The sequence below is a fragment of the Pristiophorus japonicus genome, chromosome 5 (genome assembly GCF_044704955.1).
Source record: "Pristiophorus japonicus isolate sPriJap1 chromosome 5, sPriJap1.hap1, whole genome shotgun sequence".
Lineage (NCBI taxonomy): Eukaryota > Metazoa > Chordata > Chondrichthyes > Pristiophoridae > Pristiophorus > Pristiophorus japonicus.
Genome location: NC_091981.1, coordinates 224,606,630 through 224,616,884, shown reverse-complemented (window position 1 = coordinate 224,616,884; position 10,255 = coordinate 224,606,630). Strand labels below are relative to the sequence as shown.

The 10,255-nt window shown below is 44.8% G+C and overlaps 1 protein-coding gene across 1 annotated transcript in view; it reads right to left on the bottom strand.

Annotated features, from left to right (window-relative positions):
• Positions 1–10,255, bottom strand: part of adam22 (ADAM metallopeptidase domain 22) — a 472,931-nt gene that overhangs the window by 17,850 nt on the left and 444,826 nt on the right. The window contains exons 26-27 of the mRNA XM_070881347.1: positions 2,856–2,956; positions 1,725–1,791 (exon numbers count right to left, since the gene is read on the bottom strand). Of these exons, the coding sequence (XP_070737448.1) occupies positions 1,725–1,791; positions 2,856–2,956 (168 nt within the window). The remainder of the gene's footprint in view (positions 1–1,724; positions 1,792–2,855; positions 2,957–10,255) is intronic.

The following is a 10,255-nucleotide window of genomic DNA, read 5'->3' as shown; positions in this document are numbered from 1 at the left end:
GGAGGAGAGAGAGAGAGAGAGAGGGAGGGAGGAGAGAGAGAGAGAGAGGGAGGGAGGAGAGAGAGGGAGGGAGAGGAGAGGGAGGGAGATGGAGGGAGAAGGAGGGAGGGAGAGGAGTGGGAGGGAGGGAGAGGAGCGAGGGAGGGAGAGGGGAGGGAGAGGAGAAAGCGAGGGAGGGAGGGAGAGGAGTGGGAGGGAGGGAGAGAGAGGAGAGGGAGGCGGCTGAACGGACCCAGCCGAGAAGAAGTCGGGCCGAAGACTTCAGGTGGGGCCCACCCTCAGCAAGATGCCGGGCGGGCGGGCGGGCTCCGCCGAAGACGTGAAGAGGGAGCGGACCGGACCTGAAGGTGGGGGAGGTGGGGAGCCGGAGCGGAGCCGGAGCGGGAGCTGGGGGGGTGGGGAGAGACAGAGCGGCAGCAGAGCAGGAGCTGGGGGGGGGGGGGGTGGGGGTGCGGCAAGCAGCGGAGCGGGAGTAGGGGACCGGAGCGGGAGCTGGAGGGGGAGGAGCAGAGCGGGAGCTTGGGGCGGGGGGGGAGTGTGGAGAGAGGCAGGCAGTGGAGTGGGAGGGCGGAGCGGGAGCTGGGGGGGGGGGGTGATGGAGCAGGAGCTGGGGTGGGGGGGGAGGAGGAAGCGGGAGCTGGCGGGGGGGGGGGATAGCGGGAGCTGGCGGGGGGAGCAGCAGCAGTGGAGCGGCAGACAGCGGAGCAGGAGCTGGGGGGGCGGTGGGTGGGGGAGCTGTGGGGGTAGCAGCAGGCAGCAGAGCGAGAGCTTGGGGGGGGGGGGCGGCGTGGGGAGGGGAAGGCTGGAGAGAGCCAGAAGGAGCGGGAGCTGAACAAGGGGGGGGAGCCAGAGCCGGAGCCAGAGCCAGAGCAGAAGCTTGAGGAGGGAGGTGCAGTCCGATCTTTGCCGTCCCGGTGAGCCCATTTGGCCAGGACTAGGGGCGGCGTGCTTTGGGCCCCTCCCACACAGTTTCGGGCGGCTGGAGCTACTGCTCATGCGCACACACTGTAGCACGCAAGTGCAGAGGTCCCGGCACTGTTTTCAGCGCCGGGACCTGACTCCGCCCCCCACAGCTTGTGCTGCGCTGCGCCGAGGGCCTGGATCGACCTGAGGGAGTGGAGAATACCGAGATAAGTTTTCGGCGCTGTTTTGAACGCGGAAATCAGGCGTGGCTCGCACGGCCCGAAACTTGACCCCATGGTGTGGGCAGAGAAAGTCAGTCATCTGCATTTTATCGAAGCTTTAGAAGTCATCTATGGAATTTAAAGGGGAAAGTATGCATTGACACACAAAGAGACTTTATAAAGTTTAGGATTTGACCTATGGCATGTGGAGAAGATTGAAAGTGGAAGAAATGTTTTCTGCCAACTACTGTTCCAGTTTGTAGATGGAGAATAGTCAGTTAAAGTGTAAAAACAAATCCAAGTTAATTCCAAGCAAGAGGAAATAATTTTTCTCAATCAAGCTACTAAATGTAGCAATATCACATTAACAAAATGAATTTTAATGTGAATGAAATGATGTTTATAACCTGTACAATAATTATTCTAACCCTTCAAATGGACAATTTTAATTCCTCATTCAAGAAAAAAATGGCAAAGGCAAATAGTTAAGAGTTCAATGAATGAAAATGTACTTGCTGAAGTTACTTACTCTGCAAGGTTTTATGCAGTGGTTACACAACTTGTATATACAGATATATATATTTAAAGTTTTGTACTCACTCTGTAGAATTAGAACGTGGTCTAAATTTCCTTCCTTTATTTTTCTTTCGGTTGGCTCCTAAATTCCCTGAAGGAAATAATCAGGAAAAATGAGAGAAGTTTGGAAACAGTGAATTACATCATCAATTTTAAAACAATTCAGTGATGAAGAAGTATTAAACATAAACATTACCATGGAAGGCAATACATTCCCACTTTATGTTGTAATATTTTGAATATAAAGTGCTTCTCCTACATATTTAGGGCTCCAAATTGTTAGATGTTCTTCCACCTTTGCGAACAGGCTCCTATATTCCTCCCCCATTCAACATTTAACCTCAAAGTTGGAAGAAAGCCATTCAGCTAAAGTATGTGATTGGTCAGTCAGTAAATGGTTCTCATCACAGCAGCATGCTCCAGCATCCTTTCCAGTCCTGGATATCGATTCAGACAATTGAAAATGTATTATTTTAAATGTGGTTACAAATTATTTTAATATGGCTATTTAAAAAAAATGTTTTAGAGGGTATCTGATGATGACACTGGTTCTTTTAATGCCTCTGTTGTACCTAACCTGCTAGAGCAAGTTCCAACTACTTCGTTACTTTGAATAATGCCAAAAGATTTGCACTGGCTGCAAACCATAACCTCCCCAGTTTCCTTAATTCTGGAGGATACCATCATGGGTGTGCAGCCATGCATTGTGTGCCAGCCTTGACTCCATGGTAGCACTCTCACCTCTGAGTCACAACACTGTGGTTTTAAGGTCCACTCCTGAGACTTGAACACATAACATAGACTGACACTTCAGTGCAGTACTGAGGGACTGTGGCACTGTCAAAGCCTGTCTTTCAGATGAGATGTTAAAATGAGTTCCCACTTACTCTCTCAGGTGGATATAAAAGATCACCATTCAAAGAAGAGTAGGGGAGATTTCCTGGTGCCCTGGCTAACATTTATCTCTCAACCAACACCACCAAAACAGATTAGTAGGTCATTGTTATTTGTGGGACCTTGCTGTGTGCAAATTGGCTGCTGCATTTACCTACATTTCAACAGTGACTGCGCTTCGAATATAAATCCATATTATTCATTATATCATAAATATATATAAATATAAATATAATATATATATAGAAAAATAACACTAACCTTGCCAGGAGTTACTGCGTGGTCTGCCATTTTCACAGACATCGGGGATATGTTTTTCATCTGGAATCCGTTCACTCCAAGAATGGGAGAGCCCATTTGATCTGAAATATTAAAAGGATATGCGAGGTAATCCTCCACTTTGACCTTACAGAGAGATGCCAGATTAATGTGTTTAATTGTTCTCCGGCTTCTCAACGATTGTGTACTAAGATACCAAAACAGAGATGTTGCTGTATCTGTTTTAGTATATTACTGCCATCACAATTTAAATGAGGAAACTTGCATAATTTAACTGAAGGAGCAGCCTTTGGAGTGAAAACCCTTGTGTGCTTACCTTTGTGCATGCAGTTCATTACACGGTAGCTGATTGACAAGCAAGGAAAGAGGCCCTGATTGCACATGTGCAAAGTCGTGCAGTACTATGCACATTCACAATTTCCCCTTGTGTGCTCTGTATTATTATTTGCAAGTGCTTCTTTAGTTTTCAATACTAATGGCCGTGTCAGCCTACATTCATGGCCATTTCAGGACCTGTACGAGGGAGGAACAGATGCACAGCAGCACTCCTGAGGTAATTGTGCATGTTGCACATTTTCCACAATTCATTCAATACCTTTGAGTGGTCTCAACACTCCCTCCCAAATTTCCATACTTTTTCTCAAGAATGGATAGCAGCAGCTTTTACAGATATGAGGAGAAGGTCTACTCTGTGAGCCCAGATACCTTCACCAATACACAACCCTCGCTTAATAGGATGGGTTGTGAAAACAACCAATCAGCAGTGACTGGTGGACTTGTGCATGGTTTATAAGGGACCAATCGGGAGCAACAAAATGCAAAGTGCTGACCCATGATGTTTTGTGGAAATAATGACTGGGCAAGCTGAGAGTGAATCCACAGCAAATGCAGAAAAGAAATTCTAAAAGAAAATCACACACTAATAACGGCCACTGCCAGTTACTTACTGTTCCTCTACTTGTTGTTCCTCTTCAGGTTTTGTGTATTTTCTCTAACAACCATTAAGCTGTCATCTTTCTAGATTCTCAGTTTTCTACCTCGGTTTCTCTTTGACCTTCAGAAGGTTCTAATGCAGTTTGTGCTACCCAGTAGTTAGGTCTCTGCAACCTGTACACTGCATTGCCAGAAAATAGACACTGCCAGCTTCTTTCCAAATAGGAAGGAATTTGGCCTCTAAAGATTCTGTATGAATCCAGGAGACTTGGAAGAAATGGCGTTGTCTGCTCTCATTTGAGAGGATGGAAGTGAATCTTGGAAAAGAGAGAAGGGGTGACTAAAGCACCTGAATCTTCCTCTGTCAAGCCTGAGGAGTTTTGTTGAGGCAGGCACTTTACAGCTGCTACTGCTATAATTGGATCTAATCTCAGCACAGCTTGCTTATCATGTTGCTACTTTAAAAAGCAAAACTTAGGTTGGCAAAGAACCCCCTGGCCATTCCACCTTCCCTCAAGCCAAGGGCAGGTTTACTGGTGCCTGCGTTATTGCGGATAAAATTCAGAACTGGGCACAAAACCAGTTTTTGCATTAGCGCCCCAAACACACAGGGGGAAATTGGGTTTAAATGGTTTAAAGCTCAAGCTCTTATATAATGTGTGCTTTACTTTATTTGCTGCGTAATTAGCTCAATCTGCTTGTTGCTTGTAAAAGAATAGGTTGAAAAAGAAATGCAGACCTTTTCTTAGAACTAGATGCTGAATAGTTTGAGCTGACTCCAGGAGGTATGTCACTATAGAAAGAGTCAGCTTCCCCAGGCTTTTTGACATAGTCCCCTTGTGGCATTTGCCTACAAACAGTGAGAAGGTAGGAAAGAAGAGCCATCAAACCCGGAACGAGTACATCTAGAACTACCATACCTCATAACATTCTATCAAATAATCGTGTACAAAATTCAAATTTGGTTGATGTTATGCTGCATGGTATCACAAGCAACGTATTTAAAAGCACGCTATGTGGTAAATGAAAGCTATAAAGATAAAGTTATAAATGAATTAGTAGACTGACAAGAGTAAAAGTCAAGCAGCCAATGGATACAAGTCCCCATGATAAACCAGGTGCTGGGCAGCCCAATAGTTCGAGAGGAATGACAGACTCCCAACCCAGTGAGTTGTAAGCTTGCATTCCAGCCTTAATTGGCGTTCACAAGTGCCTGTTGTCATTTTGGAAGAGTTTAGTCAGTTCTTGCCCATCCTGGTAGGTAGAGCACACACAGCATGGAGCACTGCATCTCAGGGGAGAGGGAAGACTGGCAGGCCTGCTTGTGGCCCACAGAAGAACAATTCCCATCGCTGATCACAGAGTGAGACTGAAAGCCACCACGGAGAAGCCTGCACTCCAAGCTTTCTGCTCTCCCAGCTGGAAGAGGAAACCTGGAAAAAGAAAACTGCTGAGGGAAAGAGGAGGTAGATGAAGAGGATGAGAAGGCAATACAATGGGTAAAGCAAGGGTGTGGTTGGGGTGGAGTGGGGGGAGGGAGATAAGCCCGATGATTAGTTATGAATTATCTGGCAGAATGAAAGACTTCAGTAAAATACAGTTACTTCGAAAAGGAGACACATTAAAGTACTCAGTAGAGCCCTGAAATTAAACAAACATACCTTCTTTCTCGATAGTTTCTTTCAAACATGAAGCAGAGGGAGCAAGTAAATAGAAATGTAAATCAAAGCGTTTTCATGATAAGAAATTAGTTTATGAACTGGAATGCTAATTATATTACATGATGAATAATCATAATGAACCACATGGAATTCAAACACTTTTTCTTGCTTAGACAATCTTGTGTTACCTTACTTTGCAGCTAAATGTGTGCCAGAGCTTTGCATACAAATTAGTGACTTCAATTCTCTACATTAAAACCTAAGGCAATGGATCTCCTCTAGAAACCTGATTCTGAATCTGTCTTTATGGACATTGGTAATGGAAGCTTCTTTTGGGGATGAATGCCAGTCCTGGTAAGGGGATCAAGGATTAATGTGGACTCGTCTGTAAATTGGACTATTCCAGCCTACGATCTTAGCAGACCAGGAAGATGAAGAATTAATATGGGACAATGAAAGATAACCTTTATCATTTCAAATAACGCAATGATTATGCACATAGCATTTTAATACTGATATTGTTTAAGTATATACCTATCCTCCCCCCCCTCTCCAAAATTACAATGGCGACTCTCTAATTATTTATTACAGTGCAATATGCTGGCGATATGGAGCGGAAAAATCCAGGTTTGCAACTGGTTGTGTTCCACATGCTCGGTTGCTTCACCAGCGTCTATGTTGCTTCAGTGCTTACAAAAGGGCACAAAGTAACATTAATATTGTCTTTGCTCCCTCCTTGCTGACAATCTGCAAGCTCCATGTACCACAGCAAATGGAGGGTATAGCATTCACACTAGGTGCATGTGTAGAGCAAGGGAATTTTCTGGAGATACAAGGGGTAATGTTACAAGTCGGCACTACCAGTGGGAAGCCTCGCCTGATGGCAGTGCATGTATGACCATTCAAATTAATAGCCAGAACATCGTGGGCGATTCACCAGTAAGGTCACCCCTGTCAAATAAATACAATTCTTCCTATTGACCAAAAGGAAAATGATTTGCTATTGAGCGGCAGAGAAAATTGGGGGACAATTCAAGCTAGACCTTTCACTGCCTATTGTCTCACTCAAAAGCAATATACGCAAAGGCCTGATACTATAGCCCTGAGTTTAACCCATCCTGCCATGAATAGCTAATGACAATGACCCAGGACAATGGCTAGCTTCATGGCAGGGTTGTGGGGAGGGGGTGCAGATAGGCAGAATTTAGGGAGTTAAATTAAAAGGTAGGACCTCAAAGGTAGTAATCTCAGGATTGCTACCAGTGCCACGTGCTAGTCAGAGTAGGAATCGCAGGATAGCTCAGATGAATACATGGCTTGAGGAGTGGTGCAGAAGGGAGGGATTCAAATTCCTGGGACATTGGAACCGGTTCTGGTGGCGGTGGGACCAGTACAAACCGGACGGTCTGCAGCTGGGCAGGACCGGAACCAATGTCCTAGGGGGAGTATTTGCTAGTGCTGTTGGGGAGGAGTTAAACTAATATGGCAGGGGGATGGGAACCTATTCAGGGAGACAGAGGGAAGTAGAATGGGGGCAGAAGCAAAAGATAGAAAGAAGAAAAGTAAAAGTGGAGGGCAGAGAAACCCAAGGCAAAAATCAAAAAGGGCCACATTCCAGCAAAATTCAAAAAAGGGCAAAGTGTATTAAAAAGACAAGCCTGAAGGCTCTGTGCCTCAATGCGAGGAGTATTCATAATAAAGGTGGACTAATTAATTGCACAGGCAGCAATTAGTGAATATGATATAATTGGCATCACAGAGACATGGCTCCAGGGTGACCAAGGCTGGGAACTCAACATTCAGGGGTATTCAACATTCAGGAAGGATAAACAGAAAGGAAAAGGAGGTGGGGTAGCATTGCTGGTTAAAGAGGAAATTAACGCAATAGTAAGGAAGGACATTAGCTTGGATGATGTGGAATCGGTATGGGTGGAGCTGCGGAATACCAAAGGGCAGAAAACGCTAGTGGGAGTTGTGTACAGACTACCAAACAGTCGTAGTGAGGTTGGGGACAGCATCAAACAAGAAATTAGGGACGCGTGCAATAAAGGTACAGCAGTTATCATGGGCGACTTTAATCTACATATAGATTGGGCTAACCAAACCGGTAGCAATACGGTGGAGGAGGATTTCCTGGAGTGTATTAGGGATGGTTTTCTCGAACAATATGTCGAGGAACCAACTAGAGGGCTAACCATCCTAGACTGGGTGATGTGTAATGAGAAAGGACTAATTAGCAATCTTGTTGTGCGAGGCCCCTTGGGGAAGAGTGACCATAACATGGCAGAATTCTTTATTAAGATGGAGAGTGACACAGTTAATTCAGAGACTAGGGTCCTGAACTTAAGGAAAGGTAACTTCGATGGTATGAGACGTGAATTGGCTAGAATAGACTGGCAAATGATACTTAAAGGGTTGACGGTGGATAGGCAATGGCAAACATTTAAAGATCACATGGATGAACTTCAACAATTGTATATCCCTGTCTGGAGTAAAAATAAAACAGGGAAGGTGGCTCAACCGTGGCTAACAAGGGAAATTAAGGATAGTGTTAAATCCAAGGAAGAGACATATAAATTGGCCAGAAAAAGCAGCAAACCTGAGGACTGGGAGAAATTTAGAATTCAGCAGAGGAGCACAAAAGGTTTAATTAGGAGGGGGGAAATAGAGTATGAAAGGAAGCTTGCCGGGAACATAAAGACTGACTGCAAGAGCTTCTATAGATGTGAAGAGAAAAAGATTAGTGAAGACAAACGTAGGTCCCTTGCAGTCAGATTCAGGGGAATTTATAATGGGGAACAAAGAAATGGCAGACCAGTTGAACAAATACTTTGGTTCTGTCTTCACGAAGGAAGACACAAATAATCTTCCGGAAGTACTAGGGGACCGAGGGTCTAGTGAGAAGGAGGAATTGAAGGATATCCTTATTAGGCAGGAAATTGTGTTAGGGAAATTAATGGGATTGAAGGCCGATAAATCCACGGGGCCTGATGGTCTGCATCCCAGAGTAAAGGAAGTGGTCATAGAAATAGTGGATGCATTGGTGATCATTTTCCAACAGTCTATCGACTCTGGATCAGTCACTATGGACTGGAGGGTAGCTAATGTAACACCACTTTTTAAGAAAGGAGGGAGAGAGAAAAATGGATAATTATAGACCAGTTAGTCTGACATCAGTCGTGGGGAAAATGTTGGAATCAATCATTAAAGATGAAAAAGAAGCACATTTGGAAATCAGTGACAGGATCGGTCCAAGTCAGCTTGGATTTGTGATAGGGAAAATCATGCTTGACAAATCTTCTGGAATTTTTTGAGGATGTAACTAGTAGAATGATTAAAGGAGAACCAGTGGATGTGGTGTATTTGGACTTTCAAAAGACTTATGACAAGGTCCCACACAAGAGATTGGTGTGCAAAATCAAAGCAATTGGTATTGGGGGTAATGTACTGACGTGGATAGAGAACTGGTTGGCAGACAGGAAGCAGAGAGTCGGGATAAACGGGTCCTTTTCAAAATGGCAGGCAGTGATGAGTGGGGTGCTTGGACCCCAGTTCTTTACAATATACATTAATGATTTAGATGAAGGAATTGAGTGTAATTACTCCAAGTTTGCAGATGACACAAACTGGGTGGTGGTGTGAGCTGCGAGGCGGATGCTAAGAGGTTGCAGGGTGATTTGGACAGGTTAGGTGAGTGGGCAAATACATGGCAGATGCAGTATAATGTGGATAAATGTGAGGTTATCAACTTTGGGGGCAAAAACACGAAGGCAGAATATTATCTGAATGGCGGCAGATTAGGAAAAGGGGAGGTGCAATGAGACCTGGGTGTCATGGTTCATCAGTCATTGAAAGTTGGCATGCAGGTACAGCAGGCGGTGAAGGAGGCAAATGGTATGTTGGCCTTCATAGCTAGGGGATTTGAGTATAGGAGCAGGGAGGCCTTGGTGAGGACTCACCTGGAATATTGTGTTCAGTTTTGGTCTCCTAATCTGAGGAAGGACATTCTTGCTATTGAGGGAGTGCAGCAAAGATTCACCAGACTGATTCCCGGGATGGCTGGACTGACATATGAGGAGAGACTGGATCAACTGGGCCTTTATACACTGGAGTTTAGAAGGATGAGAGAGGGTCTCATAGAAACTATAAGATTCTGACGGGACTGGATAGGTTAGATGTGAGAAGAATGTTACCGATGTTGGGGAAATCCAGAACCAGGGGACATAGTCTAAGGATAAGGGGTAAGCCATTTAGGACTGAGATGAGGAGAAACTTCTTCACTCAGAGAGTTGTTAACTTGTGGAATTCCCTGTCGCATAGAGTTGTTGATGCCAGTTAATTGGATATATTCAAGAGGGAGTTAGATATGGCCCTTACGGCTAAAGGGATCAAGGGGTATGGAGAGAAAGCAGGAAAGGGGTACTGAGGGAACGATCAGCCATGATCTTATTGAATGATGGTGCAGGCTCGAAGGGCCAAATGGCCTACACCTGCACCTATTTTCTATGTTCCTATAAGTCCTACCCTGACCCTGTAGTGGTGGGAAAAGGAGACTGCTGCTCAATACATTTATCTATCACACTTCAGTATACAAATTTCTGTGTCACACTCTGGTCAACTGCAGTCCAACAGGTAGGTACCAGAATAATCAGCAACTAACAGCAGTAATGAAAACTGTCAATTATGAAGTTTAAATAAACTATGAATCTACTTAATAATGTGGAAGATTTTCCTTGTGTCCTATCCTCAAAATACAGGTTAAATCGAACTCAGCTATTTATTACCATG